The 21,522-nt window shown below is 43.2% G+C and overlaps 1 protein-coding gene and 1 long non-coding RNA gene across 2 annotated transcripts in view; one reads left to right on the top strand and one right to left on the bottom strand.

The window, feature by feature from the left end:
* LOC138570134 (uncharacterized) overlaps window positions 1-21,522 on the top strand; it is a 401,651-nt gene that overhangs the window by 66,629 nt on the left and 313,500 nt on the right. The gene's annotated exons all lie outside the window — the stretch shown is intronic.
* The window catches only part of CCDC124 (coiled-coil domain containing 124), a 390,150-nt gene continuing 385,305 nt past the window's right edge, over window positions 16,678-21,522 (bottom strand). The window contains exon 5 of the mRNA XM_069648768.1: window positions 16,678-18,404. Within this exon, the coding sequence (XP_069504869.1) occupies window positions 18,200-18,404 (205 nt within the window). The 3' untranslated portion in view covers window positions 16,678-18,199. The remainder of the gene's footprint in view (window positions 18,405-21,522) is intronic.

Genomic DNA, 21,522 nt, shown 5'->3' with positions numbered 1-21,522 from the left:
GTATTGTCAAGAAGAGGCGTTATACATAGGACAGTTGATTTCACAAAAAGGGAACACCTGAAAGGGCTGATGCGATCATGAAAACTGAAAACACAGTAAAACAGATCAAACACATTTTTGGGAATAAGCAATTATGTTAGAGCCTGTGTATTTAATTACAGTTCGTACACAAGACCCCTTTTGCAGGAACAGATGAATGAAGTTGCAATAGAATGGACTGAGGAGATGGAGGAAGTGTTGGAGGATTTGAAGAAAGCGATTCGCACAGCTCCTTTTTTGGGAATCCCCAATTATGCTGAGTAGTCCGCATAATCATGACAGCAGTGCTTACACAGAGGACTATGTTAGGGAACAAACCCCTAGCATAGTAGCATAGTACAGTGGGATTCTAGACCGAGTTATGAGGACACTTTCCTTTCGAACCGTTATTGGCAGCCGCCACATTCGCAACTGAGATAACTACAAGTATAATAATGGGCTGTTCTATGACACTTTTTGTGGGATATGCTTCGTTTGCAATTTTAGAGAAACCCAGGGGTACATTGACATCCCAGAGAGCTTCTGCTTATGAAGTAATGATTTTGAATCCAACGATCAAAATTGTCAGGTGAAAAATAGTTAATCCTGCCACATTCTTTTTATGGATGGTTCTTCGAAAATTGATCAGACAAATGGAGAAAGTAATTCTGGCGCAGTTGTAGTGAGGCATAGAGCAAATGGCGAGTTTGAAATTGTAGGAAGTGCTAGACTACTGTTTCACATTTCAGTATAAGTGGCAGAATTGTAGCACTCACCGCCATGCTCGAGAATCACAAAGGACAGGAAGTGACTGTGTACAGTGACTCAGTCTACGTGACATCAACCGTACACGCAGGGCTAGCATGTTGGAAAAGGAGGGGCTACCTCTGAGCGGACGGCACCCCAGTGCAGCATGCATCCTTATTGGACAGGCCTATTAAGGAACTACAAATCCCAGTAGCTAAAGCAATAGTTAAATGCTGAGTGCACACTAAGAGAACAGATTTTAATTTCTTGTGGAAACGAATCCTCAGAAGCCAAAAGGATTGCATATTCACCAGATATCTCAAGTTTTGAAACTCCAAATGTCAAAGAGAAGGTAGTTACGATTATGCGAGAAGGGTTTAATCATTTGCCAAAAACCCAATTAATGGAGACCCAAGGCAGTGCACCACAGGAAGAGCAGGCGTTATGGAAACAAAGGGGGTGTTCTTTATCCCCCACAGAAGCATTATGGTGACAGGATAGCATTGGAAAGCTAGTAATGCCAGTAGCAGTATTGAAGGTTGAGCTAGAACAGCTGCATTATACCACACATGTGACTAGGGAAAGTCTTGCTGAAACGATTACGGAAGACTGGTTTGTTCCAAATTTGTTAGAACATGTTGCATTCTTTGTAGTGAATTGCATCGCGTGTCAAAATTTTACCGCTGGGCATACACTAAGAACGATTAGAGGAGTGTTATTCCTCGACCGAATGGTCCTTTTCAGCATTTACATATTGGCTATGTTGATATGTTGCAGGTGTGTAGTGTATACAGGTATCTGATAGTGGTGGATAGAAGCAGGTCCGTGTACAAACCCTGATGCCACTTGTACAGTGAAGTTTTTAGTACGAGAAGTCTTTCCAAGATGGGGTGTGTGAAGTGCTGGGATCCAATAATGGGCCACATTTTGTCAATGAAGTATTTTAACAAATCGGACTATTGTTGAACATTAAACATAGGTTTTCTTGTGATTATCACCCACAAGTGAACAGTATATGTGAGTGACTCAGCCTCCTTAAAGATGGGATTGCCAAGCTCAAGCAAACATTGAAAAGGGGTTGGCTATATTGCCTGCCCTTAGATTTATAAGCCCTAAGGAATCAGCCTGGTTCGTAACCACCACCTCACCTCGAGGCAGGCGAATGAGAATGCCTCTACACCTCCATCAAGGAGTAGAAGTGATGCCCACAGTACTGCGAAACTGCTGGGTGACGAGCTGCATAATTGACATGTATGACCTCTAGCATCTCTCTCATTTCAGATCAACTCAAGCACCACGGGGGTCAATCTCAGAACACAGATGAAAAACATTCAGCAACCGGATCTCCTGAACTATTATTGGCATCAAATTTATTTGTTGGCGACAGTACCAATTAGAAATTTCACCAGAAAGTAGCATGAGCCACGGTTTAACGGCCCCTTTTGCGTTACAAATGTCACTCCCTCAGCAGTAAAAGTCCAAGGCAGACAAGCTTGGCTTCATTTGAACAAGGTGAAATTATATACCAGCAAGACCGCACCAACCCCAGCTGCTGATCCAGAATCGAGACAAAAAGAATTTCAGTGTGTGCAGACTCGATCGATGACGAATTAGGACGATAAGGCAACCAGCTAATGAATGCAAATTTTGCATTGTGACAGTGACTCATTTGGACAATCCTTATAGATATTATAGCAGGCGTGCAACCCTTACAGAGAGTCACAGGAATCTTGGAAAATGAACTTTAGCAAAGTATTGATGTTTCACAAATATGCCAGAGCTTGACTTTGAATTTGAAGACTGGAAACAAAAGCAATATCCTGACTCTTTTCTCAATATCTATTTGGCCAACACTATGGTTTTAACAGACTGGGGCGTTCACCGACTAATACTTGCTGTTTTTGTTTTTACCCTTCAAGCCTATCCTGCTCTTGTCAGAAGAGACGTTGATATTCACACTTGTTTACAGGATCCCAAGAATGGCCCTGTAATTGGAAGACTGCTGCTAGCAATGATAGAGGAGATATTACAGTTGTAGGAGTAAACATGTTTTTTTCCTTAAACGATTGTAATAAACATGAGGAATGCTGAAGCTAGAACAATTTTAGGGAATGACCAAGCCCAACGAATTCGAGAATACCACAAATGGTGTGGGTTAATATGCTGGTTCTTGATATATGTATGCACAACAATACTGTGTCTGTTTCTCCTGGTTAGCATTCCGTATTATATTGATGATCCTGTTGAGATAGAGGCCACTATGATTTCCCCTACTACAGGGAACTGCTTTTGATTTGCTTACTTCCACTGAGGTAGAGGGGCTCCTATGTTTCTCCCCACATGGAGAACTCTGTTTATTTGTTTATTAATTTAGAAGGCGCACCGAACCCGGAGGTAACTGGGCGCAACAAATACAAGAAATCCTAAAGCTTGGTTACAGATTACAAATACAAGAAAACTTAAATGCTCAAAGCTTAGTTACATGTTAGACCCGTGTAGGTTACATACAGTTGAATACTACAAGGAGAACAATAGAGAGAAAATACAGAGGAAAGCAATACTGAGTAGTGAAGAAGGGGAGAAAAAACAGCCATGAGTAGAATACATGGAAAGCTAGGACTGAGAACAGGAGGAAGGTATATCTGATGGATTTAAAAGTAGGTACAGTAGGTGTCGTATATCATCAGTGCGTATTAAATTTAGAGTGTTACGCCTGAAGCGGAGGAAGGATTGGTCAGTTCTGAGAGAGAGAGGTAGTGTGTGCCAATTTTGAGCTGCTTTTACTGGGAAGCTACTTCCTCCAGATTTCTTTTGTTAAAATTTTGGGATGTTTAGGCAGAAGGAGTTCACTTCCATCAAGGGGCAAATTGAGGTTTTCCTTGAAAGTCTCTCTGTTAGATATGTGGGTGCTGCATTGTTGAGACATTTGAATGTAAGGGAGACTGTTTTAAGCAATATTCTATCACTAATCTTCAGCCAGTGTTATTCTTTCCTAATTTCTGGGAGGTGTACTCTGTTCGGTATGTTCAGGGCAGTTCCAAGCGCATTGTTCTGTAGGATTTGGATCTTATCTATGATGTTTTTATTTGCGCCTAAATATAGGGCGTTACAATAATCCAGTTTTGAGAGTATAAGGGCACTGCCTAGGATGATGCAGCTAGAATTAGATAGGAAAGGCCTACATGATCTGAGCTAACATGTGTAGGAGGTTGCAGATGCCATGGAATGTACCTGTTTGTTTAGAGATAGGTTAGAATCGAGGTAAAAGCCTAAAATTTTTACTTCTTTGACTATCTTGATTTTAATACCATCAATGTTGAAGGAGGAATAGTTGTTATCCAATTTTTTTTAGATTCACGGCCGACTCAAGAATCAATAGTTCTGTTTTATCGTCATTCAGGCAGAGGCTATGGGTTGCCATCCATGCCTGAATGAGGAGGTACATTTTATTTACCAAAGCCATGTCCTAATCGTAATTGCCCAAAAGGGGAATAAGGATCTGGGTGTCGTCTGCATAGTTAGTGTAGGTGACACCCAGCCTATCCAATGTATCGAATAAAGGGCTTTGTAAATACATTATACATAGTCAGCGATACACAAGAACCCTGTGAGATGCCACCAGTGGCCTGGATAGGGTCTGCAGAGGCTGATGGGGAGAAGACTCACATTGTTCTATTGCTCAAGAAGGATTGGACCCAAGCTATTGCATCCTTCGAGAAGTGGGCTGCCGAAGCCAGGTGTTTACATAGAATTTCATGGTCCACCAGGTCGAAGGCAGCCGACAGATCGAGGAGTAGCCATTTTTGTCCTTGAGCTAGTCAATTTGGGTTTTTAGGTCAATTAATGCAGTTTCCGTGCCATGTTGTGGTCTGAAGCCAGATTGACGGTGACCTAAGAGGTGGTGGGTCTCTAGGTAGTTCTGAATTTGTAGGTAAGCTACTTTGTTGATAAAATTAAGGAGGAAGGGCATTGTGGTAATGAGCCTGTAGTTAGTTGGGATGGAAGGGTCCAGTGTTTGTTTTTTAACAGAGGTAGGACCCATGACTCTTAGGTTTCTAGGGACAGTATATTATTGGCAAATGAGGAGTTGATCAATTTCGAGATAAATGGCGCCAAGTCTCTTGCTGCATCTTGCATTGTGTGACATATAGATTGCGTGGATTGGCCTCTCTCCCACTATACAGGCCTCTCAAATTTAGCAGGGGCCATGTGTCCTAATTGCATTGTGTGACATATAGATTGCATTGATGGGCCTCTCTCCCACAATACAGGTCTCTCAAATTTTAGCAGGGGCTCTGTGTCCTAATGGCACTGTGTGACATTTATATTGCATTGATAGGCCTCTCTCCCACTGTATGGACCTCTCAAATTTGCATACAGGTGCTCTGTGTCCAAACTACATTGTGTGACATATAAATTGCATTGATCAGCCTCTCTTTGTCAAAATTGCACTGTATGACATCTAGATTGCATTGATAGGCCTCTCTACCACTATACAGGTCTCTCAAATTTAGCAGGGGCTCTGAGTCCAAATTGCATTGGATGACATATAGATTGCATCGTTAGGCATCTCTGTGTCCAGACTGCATTGTATGACATCTAGGTTGCATCGATAGACCCCTCTTTGGCCCAATTGCACCGTGTGACATATAGATTGCATTGATAGACCTCTCCCCCACTATACAGGTCTCTAATTTAGCAGAGGCTCCGTCTCCTTATTGCATTGTGTGACACATAGATTGCATTGATAGGCCTCTCTCCCACTATACAGGTCTCTCAAGCATGGTAAGGGTTCTGTCACCATGTTAAATCGTGAGATATTTAGTTCGTATTTATAAGCCTCTCCCACACTATACAGGTCTCAAGTTTAGTGGGGGTTCTGTTTCTAGGCTTTCATAAGGCATAAGTCCTAGCTGTGCCACGCCCGATCACCCTTCAACGAGCAGATATCTTCCTTAAGCCCACACTGCCCATTCACTACAGTGAACCGCATATAGGGAGACGGACACTCAAGAGAGCCACCGAGAACACCAATTATATAACCCCTAAGCACTTATCCTCCCCCCCCCCTCTCAAGATAGGGACTGAACGAGTCGGCAACATCAGCCAGGAATACCACCCACAGACAGAGCCCTAACTGTTAGCGGACAGCCCTCCACACCTGCTACTACACCACAAGACAACCAGACCAAAGCAGAACCAACCGGACATCAAAAATAATAACATTTTTAAAAAAAAATAAAACAACGCCCTACAATGCCACGCAAACGACCCATTCCAAGGGAAAGAAAAAGAAAAGAAAGAAAACACACTCCGAATCAGCAACAAAGAACCACAACGACAGAACGCACCCCCGCAGTAAGGAACAAGTATCGAACCAACACGGAGAGAAGAGAAAAATCCCCCTACTTAACTCCTTACCTTGCTGACAACTCGTCACCAGAGCAAACCAACCCAACAATGGAAGCAGCAACTTCAAGCTACCCAACACAAACGCGCAGAAGACTGAAGAACACCACAAGAAACAACACACACACAACTGATGCGATAACACCTTACATCACAAAAGCAAGAAGAACTCCCTATCGACAACCACAACTCATGGAAGACGAACCTGATGAAAACAAAAACCCAAGACAAAACCTAGAAGAACTCTTCGAAAACGCTGACACCCCAAAACCTACACCTCAAAAATAGAATGGCCAGGAAGGAAAACCTAACACCAACCAGAAGACGACCTCAACAAGAAAGCCCAAACCAAACAACACCTCCAAACTCCACTGGAATCTCATAAACGCAAGATACATGTCAAAACACTCAGATCTTCGACCTACTCGATAACAGCATTGACATCCTGTTCATCACAGAAACATGGATGGACGACAACTAAAGAATCACACTCCAAAACCGCCTTTCAACCAACTTCAAATGTCTTCAAATAAACAGGAAAAACAAAAAAAGGAGGAGGAGGCATCGCAATAGCATTCAAAGGACATCTGAAAATAAAAACAGACAAACCGCTCAACATCCTCAACTGCGAAACCATGGTAATACACCTAACAGCAAGCCCAAAAACCAATGTCACATTGGTGTACAGACCACCGACATATGATGCAGCCTTCGTCGACAACTTCATAGACGCCACCACCAACATAGCCATCAACCACGAACACCCATCATCCTGGGGGACTTCAACATCTGGTTTGAAGACAGTCGCGCCAACTCCAAAAACTCACTGATGGAACAACTCACCACCAAGAAACTACAACTAGTCAGAGGGGCAACACACTCGGCAGGACACACAATCGACGCAATTTTCGCCAAGGAAAAACTCATCACCACGGCACCGCCGATACAAATAGTGTGGAGCGACCATCTCATCATCCCATTCGTGATCTCTCTGCCTATTCAAGTCTGCACCCAACCTCCTAAACTCACAACCACCACAAAAAGAAACAACATCAAAGAAGGCAACCTATTCGAACAACTGGAGTTAACCAAACCCTCAACCACAGAACTAGAGCTAGCTGACCTAGACAGGAAAGCGGAGATACTACACAAATGGATTGCAGACGCAATTGACAAGATCACCCCAGAAAAACCATTTGCCCCATCAAAAAAAAAAAGCCATGGCAAAATGGTTCACCCCACTATTAAGCACAATGAAAAAGGGAAACAAAAAGATGGAATAGGAATGGAGGAAAGAATACAACCCAGATAAAAAAAACAGTTCGAGATAAATTTGCGCATACAAGAAGGAAATTCAAAAGGCGAAGAGAAGGCATTATGATGACAGAATCACCAATGCCACCAACACACAAAAAGAAATGTTTAACATCATTAAAGAAATGAGAAACCCACCAAGCTGCGACAACACCCCAACTCCCTCAGAGAAACTATGCAACGACTTGGCAGACCAGTTCAAGAAAAAAACAAAATCAATGACATCCGACAAACCATACAAAGCATACCAACCGACCACAACATACTACCAAGCAAACCTATGACAGAACCCCAGCACAAACTCAAAAACTTTCCTGAAATATCAGCAGAGGCATTCGCAATGCTGGTAAAACACAGCAATAAAGCAGGATCACCCATGGACTCCTGTCCCCGGACATCTACAAATCTATCCTAACACAAGGATCGCCAGCAGAATACTAAAGAAAACTTCTGAACCTTTCACTAGCAACAGGAACTGTACCGCGGACTTTCAAATCAGCATATATCAAACCACTCATGAAAAACACAAGTGACGACATAGAAAATCTCTCCAACTACAGACCGATATCAAACATCCCCTACCCGGCAAAACTCCTGGAAACCTACGTATACAAAATAACCCAAGAATACGTAGAAAAAGACCATCTGCTAGACCAAGCTCAAGTTGGCTTCAGACCCGCTTGAGGAACAGAAACAGTGCTACTATCCATCTGGGACGACCTAAAAACGAACGCAGACTCAAACACAAACACGGCCCTCATTCTACTTGACTTCTCCTCAGCCTTCGACAACGTCACAACACCTTAACCAAAAGACTAGAAGACATAGGCATTACAGGCACAGCACTGCTCTGGACTAAGTCATTTCTAGCAGACAGAACAGAAACCGTATGGAAGAAACCCTTCAAATCCACTCCAAGAGTTAACAACTGTGGAGTGCCACAAGGATCCTCACTATCACCACTGTACTTCAACATCTACCAGACTCCGGTTATTAGAATCTTCAAAAAATACATTATGTGCTACAACTACGCAGATAATACTCAAATCATTTACAAAATCAAAGACACACAGGCAGATCATTCAACGCTAATCGAGTGTCTAAAAGAACTCTTCAACTGGATGACTGCCAACAACCTGAAAAATCAACCGAGGAAAGACAGAAATCATGATCATATCCAAAGACCAGGAGAATGAAACCGCAATCCCGTGGCCAACGGAAATGGGAACCGCACCACCACCAACTAAGGTGGTAACAAATCTGAGAGTCCTGATGGACAACACCCTAACCTTAGAGCCACAAGTACCTGCAACAGTCAATAAATGCTTTTTCCACCTCCACACGGCAAGAAGAATCCTACCTTTCCTCTCCTTCGGGCACAAAACACTCACTATCGTCGCCCTCGCCATGTCAAATATCGACTATGCAAACAGCCTCTACCTCGGAATAACAGAATAACTCCTGAAGAAACTACAACGGATCCAAAATACAGCAGCCAGACTACTCCTCAAACTATCGAGAAGAGAACACATCACTCCTGCCCTAAAAACACTACACTGGCTCCCAGTAAAACATTGCATAACCTTCAAAACAATGTGCATAACACACAGAGCAATCAGTGGACAAGGAGCAGAATTCCTACAAAAGAAAATCTACAAGCCAACAGGACTCCTCAGGTCAAGTAATAAACTCCGCCTGGAACCAAAACCATACCTCAAGAAAAAACTTGGAGGCACCTCCTTCTACCATTTAGCCGCAATAACCTGGAACAACATCCCGAAAGAAAAATCACCTAAAATTTAGGAAATGACTAAAAAGCTGGCTCTTCAACACCACAGACTCCAACTGAAAACCAAAACAGAAAGGAAAGGGATGACTAAACAGAAGTGGACACAGACAACTCCCAGAACCGACTGGACAACCCGCTATTAGGAGAAGCTTCCATGGCACCTGGACAAAGGACGCCAGGCAGAGTGGAACACAGGCAACACCCATGAAGACAGAGTCAACAACTTACCCCAACCCCACCCAACACCTGTACTCACCCCTCAGTCGCCACCAGGCACCACTGTTGTGGAATTATTCAGGATATTGGCATTCACCACACTACCTTAAGCTGGGGACGTTTGGCCAATGCACTAGCCATATAAGTGAAGAGTGAAAACATGTAGGGCTGCGTGGGAGGCTGGGGGGAGGAGGGAGAAGAAAAAAAATGAACTCGAAGGTCGTTCAATCTCAGTTCAGGACAAGGACGCAGAGGTGCTCCTGAACCCTACCTTGGGAGATCACAGAAACAGAATGCCTCAAAGTTAGGATAAAGATGCCAACTAACCAATTGCACTAACAATTTCCCCCCTCTGCATACACCTCTCATATTCCAAACCAAACAACCACAAACCTACAACACAGCAAATCGCACAAACTTCACTACATTGCAACAACAAAACAAACAAAAACACACAGACTCGCACAACAGTACACGATGACTAACGGCCGAAAACACCCCAGGCCCAGCCAACGGATCCACCGGGCTGAGGCTGCCAACAGCACATCACTGCTCTCTTGCACTTTTCCAGCTTGCTCCCACTAACCACCCCCACTCCCTCTTTCAGAGCCGCCAGGGGACCACTCCGGTGGTGATAGTGCGCGGTACAAATGTCCTTTAACATCAACATCTTTGATTATTTGGGATGGGCAATCATCACCCTTAGAGTTAGATGGTTTCAGAGATGAGACAATTTTTTCTGTTTCATGGATGGAGATTTTCGAGAATCTAAATGGTTTTCGGATGCTGGCAGATGTAACAGGACTGGTGTATTGTGGTTCAGGATTGGGGAGGGCGGCTTTATTAATGGCTATCTTATTTTGGAGTAGGGTTATTTTGTTGGCTAGTGCCTCTAGTATGCTTGTGCACCAAGGTTTGTCCTTGGGTATGTTATCTCTCGGAGGATTGTGATTAGTTCCTTGGTGTTCGAACTGGCATTGGATATTCTTTCATTGTAGAGTTATTTTTTTGTACAAATTATTTCATTTTTATAATTGATTGCAAAGTCAGTTCGTTTTGCCTTATTTTCATCTGAGGGATTGTGTCACCAAACAGATTCTAGTTTCCTTTTTTGGAGTCCAAGTGTTTTGAGATGTTGCGTAAACCAAGCATTGAGATGTTCTTGCTGTTTACTTTTGCGCATTTTGAGGGGTGCAATGATGTCTAGGGCCATGGACATGGTACTGTTACAGGCCTCGACAGGGTTGTTCGGGTCGGAGTTGGGTGGGAGCAAGTTAAGAGGGTAGGATGTGTGGGATTAGCCTATCGGCTGTAATATATTTTTTACTTCTAGTTGGGATGGGTGGTGCTATAGTATTATCTTTAGCTAGTTGTCTATTAGTTGCTAGAGTAAAGGCAATCAGGTGGTGGTCAGTCCACCGTTGTGGGGTGATTGAGGTAATAGCAGATTCACAGTTCAAGTCCGCCACCCAGTCTGCGGTTCTTCCTTTAACATGGGTCGGTAGGAATACTCTTGGGTAAGTCCATGTTCTGCAAGGATATTAGCTATTGCCTGAGCAATTTTGTCCGCAGGGTCGTTAAAGCCAAGGTTGAAGTCCCCCAGTAATAGAATTTGGGAAGAGTCTTTAGTATTGTTGGTAATGATGCTGGAGATATCCTCCTCAAAAGGTGCCGATAGAGCCCGCAGGTCTGTGTAGGAGGTAAATAGTTAGATAGAATCTGGCAGTTAGAGATTGAGAGTTTAGCAATAAGCATGTCGCATGATTTGAATGGGACTGAAATGAGGAGTCTTATGGCAAGGTTCTCTTTGAGCTGAGCCGCCACCTCTAGCATTGGGTCTATCTGCTCTGAGTATTTGATAGTTATCAGGTATAGCTATCGTTAGGGCCGGGTCAGCTGCATCATGCAACCAATATTCACTGACAGCAAGAACATCAAGGTCATCCAGGGAAATCAGGTCAGCTATTTCTGCTGCGTGTGCCATCGGTGATCTCGCATTGATTAATGCTCCCAAGATTGTGGCCATAGTTTTAGGTTCCTGTAGGGTGTTGGGAATCAGTTTATGTCGCTTAGTTTTAATTTTGGTCAAGGTTCTATCTCATAGTTCATTGATGACTGTAGATTCAGGCCCAGAGGCATGGTTGTTCAGGATACAGCGGGAATTCATGTCCATGGTATTTTTAGGTTCATAGATGCAAGGAAGTCTTGCTCTCAATTATTTCTGTCCATTAGAGGACATGGTGTGCATCTGGAGTGAGACATAATGGAGGCTGAAATTAGTAGATTAGTGGTTTCTAGCAAGGTGGGGAGGATAGCCCACTGAGTGATCATAAGGATCATGTTTCTCAAGTTTGAATGCTTTAGTGCTGGCGTCAGTATAATTAGTACAGTAGGCCAGTAGTCGCTCATAGGTTTATTAATGGACGTACATGCCATATAGGGCATGGGTGCAGGTTATTGTGCTGAACTAATGTAATGGCTATTATATGTTAGATTTCCCATGCAGTCTAGTGCAGGGCAAACAATTGTATAGTCATTATAGGCTAGCTAATTACGGGTAGCAGGCATAAACTAGTCAAAATTGGTGCATACAGTTGGTGGATATGCTTGGGAAGAGGCAGTATAGGTAGTGGGCTAATCCGGAGATAAGGGGCCTTGGACTGCTTTGCATATATGGGATATTGCAGTATGGGTAGACAAGTAGGTAGGCAGTCACATTTAGGCTAGAACTATCCCAGTGATTAACAGGTCAGTAGATACTGGCTAGTGCACAACAGGCAGTGGGCTAATACTGTAATTATTTGTCGCAATAGTCGACAATGCACAGTAGGTACTGGGAAAACGCTGTCTCATGATTCGGCACAGGCAATGCACAACATTTGATGGGCAAATGCTGTCTAATTGCATAACAAAGACTGGTGCAACAGGTAGAAGGCGGACACTGTGGTATACAGTTCTTTTGCCGCAGGATTTTTCGTCGCGGGACTTTTCATCGCCGTTCTTTTATTGAAAAAAAAATGTGGGGGGGTTTAAAAATGTAATAAATATTTGTGGGTGAAAGGGAATAATTTTAAAAAAAAGATTAGTTTTTTTTGATAAAAAAAACTGTGATGAAAAGTCCTGCGGCGAAAAATCCCGCGGCAAAATAAGGTAGAACCGACACTGGACGCTAGCTTGTTGCAAAAGCAGGTAGTGGGCTGGTCCCTCGGTGCTGGCTGGTTACATGTAGCGGGCCTGAGCAGGAGGAGGTGGCACAGAAGCAGGGGTGTTGCACGTGATCTAGAGTGGTAGCAGCGAACAGAGCACCTATGGGCTGAATAGAAGGATTTCACAATCTATAGGCGACATGTTTTGAGTTTTGTAAGCCGTGGGGGTGGTTGATCTCCAAGCTTAGGCTAACGCCGTCTGATACCTGGACCCCATTAGGCTTTTTGATATGCTTCATGAGGATTATGCAAACCGTGCATTGGGGAGATACATGAGAAAGGCAGGAGAAGATAATGGAGGAATAACCACATCAAGATAATTCAGCACACTTGGGTAATAACAAGTGGTATCAGCACATGAGAAAGGTGGGAGAGAATATCTAAGGAGAGTTTCTACTTGTGTTCTGTAGTACAGTATGTCATGGGAACCTCCAAAAAATTCATAGCTACAGAAGTACCAGTGAAAAAAGCCCATTGCCCGACACACCTCTCACTTTGCTTGGCAAGAGGACAGTTGCTGGGCCGAACAGCATCTATAGCGTGGATGAATAAAGCCACATCGCAAAAAGTAGATAATTATGTGCAAGATTTAAAGACAAGGGAGAAGACAGAAACAAGGCATCAAATAATAAAACATGAACAGCCTGGAATGAACGGAGCAGGAATCAGGAACGAAGAAAACAAGTTGTTAAATTACCAAGGCAAGATCTGTTGGGAAAGAGGACAATGACAAATTAAAGTAACAGTGCTGAGTCACGAAGGATGGGCTGACGGATTGGTTGTGTGCAAAGCAGCAGCATTAACCAGACAGTGCGAAGACATTGCATTAAATGCAGAAAAAGAATGCAAGGATCAATGGCGAAGATTACAAAATTGTTGACATGGTTCAATGATAAGAGAGGACCATTGCAGATACTACCTCTGAAGAGTGCGTCCTTAGGTTTCAGAAATAATGGCACAAGGAAAGTTGGAGAAAATCACAAGTGTGGCCGAATTTTCGATGTACCAGGAATGAAGGTAGGAACAGCCATCTTGATGGATCATTATTGGGGTAATGGATCCAGAGCCTTCATGAAGTTGCCCAAGGACTGGGAAGGGATGTGTTCTTTGGTGCTCATCCATATTCCAGCATTAGTGATTCCGCAGAGTGACTTGAACATTGGTGAGTTTCCAAAAGCAGAGGCCCATTTAAGAAGGACAAGATAACTCCAATTTCTCAACCGAACAAAGAGGGAAAACAACTTCTCAGTGAAATCAACAGCTTTTGATGCTATTCCATGGAGCACAGGTTGTTTAGCCAGAAATCTGTAGTATTCACGACTATCTTTATGCCAGGGATCCAGACAATGGTGAATGCTAAATGGTTACAAAATAACCTGATGGGAGCTCCTGCAGACGAGCAACACCAAAATCGGGCAATCAGGTTGCACGTTCATACCTTCTCATGATGCCGAGAATGGGACCTTCACAGAGGCCAGAACGTTGCGGAAGAAACTGCACAACCAGATGGGAGATGAGACAGAGGCCATTGCAGATTGCGGTTGGTTTGCGTCTATTTTCACATGGGTTCCACAATGGATGGTGAACATCTTCAAGTTTCTTGGAGCAGCATTGGTCATGGTGGTGTTCGGATTCTATGTGATCAAGATAATAATCACACAGTGCAAGAAAAAGGTGAAGGCGGCAGTTGGAATGAAAATGATGATCGATGTCGAAGCAGGGTTTGGACCAAAGGAGTTGACAGATGAAGATATTAGAAAATATATGGAGGCCAGCATCGTAGCACCTGAGGGAACACAGTTCCTGTATCCGAACAAGAAGTATGTAAAACGATAGGTCTATTGTAATCCGAATGGGCAGTGCAGCTCAGGACTTGGAGCATAGATGGCCATGTCAAATCAGCAGGATCCCTGAAGGGAGTACTGAAGATTTGGACCCCGAAGAAGCACTTCAAGAGAAGAAATGAAAATGTGGAGATTAATGAAGGCATGGTCGATGAATCAACCAGAGGGGGCAGTGTAGAGAAGCAGCCAAATGCCTATTCAAGAAGGTCCGCCTCCCCCTTCCTATATGCTGGAAGCCAGAAATCTCGCCATGCACGACGCCAGTGATTATGAATATTCCGCAGAGAGCCTTCGAGGAAAGGTATCCACTAAGAAAACCATATCTGATGTATCCTCGTAGAAATCAGTCTCTTGGAAGAGGTCCCCGAAGGAATATGACAATGAGAAAAAGAGAAGTTGACGACGTCACAAGAAGCAAGTGTGATGCACTGAGAAGACTGGCTGACAAAGAGAATGTATGGAACTTATAGAAACTGATGAGTAAGGAATCAACTAAACCTTCGTATACGAGACAAGGATCACACGTGTGAAGAGCACTGCATAAAATGTAAATCGTTCAATAACTGCACAGATGCAGCAACGCAAGTAGACTAAGTAATCTTAGAGGCTAGCTATACGTAGTGAATAGACTGCAGGTGGTGCCGCCATTATATAGAATCTGGACATCAGTGTCACAACTTTAGTAAGCTCAAGAATGTGGAGAAAGGCTGAAGCTGTGTCGCAGCAAACAAGTAGCTGAGATTGTGGAAAGGCCGAGAATAGCTGCCTGGCCTGGCATCAAGGCTGAAGAAGCTAAGAACTGATCATCTATCTTTGAAGAACAGTGTGCATGAGACGCTGAATCATCCATTGTTAAGGTGCAAAGAAAAAACACCATGAGTACCAAGTTTATTAAAAGTAAAAGTGGGCATGCAGCCCTAGACTTAAGAGCGTGCTCACACTCCCATATATTCCCAGGAATAGGGACACTTTGCAAGGCCAAGTTCAAAGACAATCTACATAGCAGAAGGCATGGATGATGAGAGTTGTAGGGTTAACTGGGTGGGGAGACATGGTCAAGTCCACCTGCTGACACCTGCTGCACGAGCTTACATGCCGCTAGTGAGCTGAAAGTTCCATAAAGGGCACGAGCGTGCCAACCAATTTTAGAAGGCCATATATCGAAGATCCTTATAGTTTGATAGCCAATGATAAACCGTGTATCTATTTACTAATGAAGATGACTTGCACTAGGGGTGGGCAGTAGTTCGAAGGGTAGAAGTATCAAGGGTAGCGTGGCAATGATCAGCAACTTTCTAGATGTTCTTTGACAAGTAGGGCAGCCAGTCTTTGCTGCATTGGTAACTTCTTCCAGAAATAGGATGCAACGCTGGAAAAGTCCTGCATTCGGTCTCCCCACCCCCACAGCAAACGCCCAGCCTTCCAATTTTTCGTTTCCAGGCTCTCGATTATGTGTCATCAATCTGGCATGCCAATAAACATGCCCCCACAGTTGCTTACACAACCAATGTTTAGGTTTTGTTATTTTCAGTTTATTGTGTTGGAAGGGTCATCTTCATGCCGCCATACTGTGACAACAAAATTACACACAAGAAAGTCTTTGCTGTATTCCGTGATAAACCAAAACGGTGGTTTTCCTTGGAGGACAGATGAAGGGTTACTTGAATACTTTAAATAAAATAGAAAAAAGTTTATATAACTTTTCTCTTGTAGATGTTGAAACGGTTGTTTTTCTTAAAGGATGGCTCCACAATGCTGAAGTTATTTCATATTGTTTTGTCTGTTTCACACCTACCGACCAAGCCATATGATAAAATAAGACCAGAGATGTTTGGGAATGTTGAGCTCTGGATCAAAGTCATAGGGAGTCATTGCCACATCTTGAAGGTTTAAGAAAATAACATACAATATCACAATCAATAACTAGATGGAAAGATAAACACACAAGAAATGAAACTAAAACACATTCATGAGCTCAAAGTCAAACAGATGTGACCAATTAACACAGTGAAACCTCTCAAAATTGATGTTGTAGAGATTTTAAATCAATTCATAAAAAGTGAGGAACAAGCATTAGCATAGAGATACTGATAATAAAAAGGCAATAACTGAAATTAAGAGGCAGACACTTGAATAAAGCAGCATGTTTCTTTTTACTCATCATAAACATCTCTTAGGCAGTAGAATTTCAATATTTTGAAGGTAAGAAGGGAATCAGAGTTAACACCGACAAGGCCAAAATGCCATATAGTGAACATCATGAAACACTGCCTTCTGTGATAATTCAAAGGAACAACCTTGTTGAACTGAATAAAGAATTGAATGGGCTATGGGCGGAACAGATATTGGATGCTTCAGTCATGATTTCAGAAGTACGATAAAACCTAAAAACATCCCTTCTGCCAAAACCTTAACTCATCTACTGAGCTTTGGAAGCCTAGAGTGGGGCCTGAAGCCGTGTAAAAAGGAAGGGTCATGGAGGAGTACACTTCAGCATTGAAAACCTGTATTTTGGGGCCCATCTAATGGGATGTTTGTCTGCAGGCAAAACTATTAAGCTCATATGAAGTTGCAAGTCCTTGCTTAGGAGTGTTAGAAGAGCATGCAGCCCCTCCTCCCCCTATGGATGAACATGTGCCAAGCACTGGGTCCACAAGGGTGGTGGTGATTATCTGCAATTGGGCAATGGTCATATTTTTACAACTAGAATGTGACGATCCTGGGTGAAGTGATTCTCATGTAGTATACAGCCGACAGGTAGGGTGCACACTTTTGTGCCTGCTAGCCTGAGCCAACAAACGTTGAAGGTGCATGGGCAATCTTAGTGCCATTTAATAAAGAATACTGCTGAAACACTCATGTGGACAGGACACGTTTGAAGGGTGCTTCTGAAGCTGCATGGGGGATGAGGCTTTACGAGGTGGCTTGTATCTGAATCGGCAGCCCAGGATACCAGTCCTTACATAATACAGGACCTCAGAGGTCCTTGTTTGCTGAATAGCATTCCCCGTGCTAAGAGTGCTACAGTAGCGCCTACATTCCTTGGTAGGTCCCACCAACTATTCTTAAGATGCCTGCTTCCCAGGGCAGATAACACGAGAAAAACACTCTCTCATGCCACTAAGGACACCTGATCTTAGAGACAAAGAGCCATCATTAAATGCAGTCTTATCCACTTGTCAATTGCAGATGAGTGAGGTCAGCAGCAGAGGGGCATCCCTAGTGAAACTCAACCTGCATGTTAACGAATGCAAGGGAGGTGACAAAAGATCCCACACTGAGGACAAAAAGGTCCAGCCCTGAAAAAACACCAGATATCGAATATAACTAGAGAAAAACATCCTTTCATGTGACCTATTCATAACTCTAGAACTCTAGTATCCAAACAGCAGCAGACACCCTGCCTCCTTGCTAGAGACCTGCCCTGAAATTGTAGACACCATGTCATTTATCTTTTTCAAAGGTTAGCGTCCAATAGATTTCTGTTCCTGGGAGTTAACTTCTTCTCGTTTTTCTCTCCGAAGCTTCTTTTTCCTAATAAGACATGCATCGTAAGATTTGCACGCCTGCCCTCTTTTCAGCAGAGTGAGATCAGAGATCTTCTACTCTGCAGAAGCTTCCCATTGTGGAGGTGAAAGGTTAGGCTCCTACTGATCCTACTTCTGTGAATTGTAGGTTACGTGCCTCTGATTCATGGGGTTCTCTGGTGATTTCATCCACTCTTTCTTAAGGAGTTGCTTCAACTGGGACAAACGCATGTTAGGGTTTTCTTGCTTGAGGCGTGGCAAGTTGATCTCTTCAAATGCTGCAAATGCAGCCTTCATGCGGCGTTCTGGGTGGCGATCCAAATCTTCGCCGACACTTTCAAGAGAAAGAAAAACACATTTTAAAACCACCTAGAGATAAAGGAAAGTTTTGCAAGTAGGGAAATTAAAATTACATTTCAAGGGTTTACAGAAGCATAGTCACGATCTCTTACGGAAAAAATATGGATGGAAAGCTTTAGCCCAGACCGTCTCCGATTAAAGTAGCAGTTGTTCATTTTAAAGGTTGCGTTGCAAGGATATTCAGCTAATCAGCCTCCCCAAGTACTTTGTTCAGAGAAGAGGTGTAAACCCTTAAGAAGGTACAGAGGCAAATAGGGTGTGGAAAAGAGGGTTGTGGGGGAGGTTATGAATGGAGACGTTTAGGCTTTTGATCAATTCATGTCACGTCTCCATAACCAGCATTGCAGCTACCTTATAGTGTGTCGTAAAGCCTTTTATCAACTATATATTTAAATCAGCATAGGTTCAGACAACTACATGTAGACCACAAGTGACTTATTACTTGTTCCTTCACCTCTCAGTTCCTAAACAAATTGTAGATTGGGGAAGTTGCGAGAGTCGAGTGGTATGGATGAGAGTTGTGTTGAGCAGGTTTAGCCTGTGGGTCCAATGAGCTTTTAATTTCCAATACAAGCAGTTTCTTTAAATGCACATTATCAGTAATTAACACATGCAGTCAATGATTTTCATGAGTCCCAAAGGCCCCGACCTTTAGGTTGATCTTGCAATGGCTACATCATCGTTGAAAGACAAATTGATTAAGAGCACAGTAAAAGCCAAGTAAACGAAGATTTAGGATTGTACCGATTATGCGAACCCCTTTCCATTTTCAGCCTACTGCAGGGTGCATTGCCAGCAGTAATATAATCCTTACATTTTATAGCCATTCAAAATAAAATAAAAAATCATCAAGATGCCCCATTTGTGTTTACTTATCAAACACGCTCCTCCACCACACAACATGAATGCTAGCTGTCCTTTGATATTCACATTTGACGCAAATGGACTTGACCCACCCACTCCCCCTTGGTAATTACATTGCCAAATAAGCTGCCTTCCTGGGCTTTGCATGGGTGCTAAAGACATCTGTGTATACTCTGCTATGCAATATATCAGTAGGGTGCATCCATTGCCATATAAACCAACGCTAAAATGGTAGGATTGTGATTGGCCCATTCTTGGTCAGCGGACAGGCTCAAATGTATTTTATGTCTCAAAACCTCTCACAAGCACATTATTTTACTTTTTCATGGTTAATAATGAATCCCTTTGCTACAGCAGACATTTTTCTGCAGTGCTAAAAACATTAAATAAATGCAGAAATGACATGCACGTCATGGCTTTAACTCAGAGAAAGTAGTGTTAAGGACGTGACAAATGATTTTAGCACTTGCCGGGTTAAACCGGTTTTATCAATAGAATCTTGATGCATTGGATGCCAATTCGCCTGGATAGCAACTGCGTTCCTTTTACAACTCCCCATTCTAAAATGTAAGGGGGGAGCTTGAATTCCCTAGGTCACAAGGAGTGTTACTTAGTGGCTGTTCCTCTTGGAGAGGTAGTGTTTATGTTATGTTTATTGAATTTATATAGCGCTTTAAGCAAAAGCGCTTTACAATATAACAGGTACAAAAGTGAGAGAACCCTATATACAAGCATGAACAGGTAATTAGAACAATAAGTATAACTATTTACAAGGGTAGAGGAAGGGGTAGGAGAAAGGAGTAACGGTGTAGGATTTGAGGTAGGGGGAGGGGAAGAATATATATATAAGCATGAACAGGTCAATAAAACAATAAGTAGAACTATTTACAAGGGGGGTGGGAGGGTGGGGATAGGGTAGATGAGGGGGTAGGAGAAGGGAGCTACGGTGTAGGATTTGAGGTAGAGTGGGTGGACGGGGAGGGGAAGGGAATAGTTTCTTACCTGTAACTCCATTTCTCCAGCATTGGTATCCATCATGGATTCACATGCTTAGAATATTCCCCGTCGTCAGGCTGGGAATCCTCGGTAAATTATATAGACCTTTTCCATAGGAAAAATTTCGACACGTTTGTGTCCTATCTATGTCGTTTTGGGCCGCGTACGCCTGCGCCACTAGGACGTAGAGGTATAAGTAGCCCCGCTCCCTCAGATTTCGCGACCCCCAAAGTAGTATGGGGGGACATCTGGTTTGCATGCCAGGGGAGGCCGGCGGGCACATGTGAATCCATGAAAGATACCAATGCTGGAGAAATGGAGTTAGCGGTAAGAAACTATTCCCTTCTCCAGCATTGGATCTTTCATGGATTCACATGCTTAGAATAGATTGTACAGCAGTAGCCCCCATAGATGGAGGTGTGTATGCAAACCAACAACATTATGAACATGAATGCATATTCGTCTTGGCTAGACTTCACATCATAGTACATGAACAGCTAAAAAACAACACTTTAAAGTACATTAGCCGAAGGATATACCCCCTTTACTGGGGCCTACCTTATTGAAACAGGTGCCGTAGAGCTGCACGACCCATCTGTGTATCCTCAGCATGTTGTTCGAGGCAATAATGCTGGGTAAACGTATGTGGTACTGACCAGAAAGCCGCCTGACATATCTCCCAGCGGAATCCCGGACCACAATGCCGCCGACGACTAAGCAGATCTCGTTGAATGGGCTTGTGGACGTCTTTCCAGCGGTTTCCCAGCTTTTGAGTGGCAAAAACAAATGGTAGATGACACCCAGCGGGACAGTCCTTGTTTTGAGATTGCTTTACCTTTAGCCGAAGGGCCATAGGCCACAAATAGCTGTCTTGAGTGCGATGGAGGTAAAATTTCAGAGCCCTTCTCACGTCCAACGTATGGAGAGTCCTCTCCGCAGCAGACAAAGGTGTTGGAAAAAACGTCGGTAGCACCATAGAAGAGTGCTTATGGAACATGGTAGGGACTTTAGGAATGAAATGAGGATTAGTAGCCAAAACAAAAATGAGGATTAGTAGCCAAAACAACTTTATTCTTGAAAAACCTCAAATATGGTGGATCGATCACTAACGCTTGTATTTCTGACAGACGTCTAGCCGAAGTAATAGCCACCAGAAAGGCCAGTTTCCATGACAGGAATTTCAATGACGACAATGACATCGGCTCAAAAAGAGCCTTCATTAGTGCTGCTAG

Source organism: Ambystoma mexicanum, chromosome 1p (genome assembly GCF_040938575.1).
Source record: "Ambystoma mexicanum isolate Mex_15411 chromosome 1p, UKY_AmexF1_1, whole genome shotgun sequence".
Classification (NCBI taxonomy): domain Eukaryota; kingdom Metazoa; phylum Chordata; class Amphibia; order Caudata; family Ambystomatidae; genus Ambystoma; species Ambystoma mexicanum.
The sequence above is the reverse complement of the archived record's forward strand: the minus strand, read 5'-3'. Positions and strand labels throughout refer to the sequence as shown.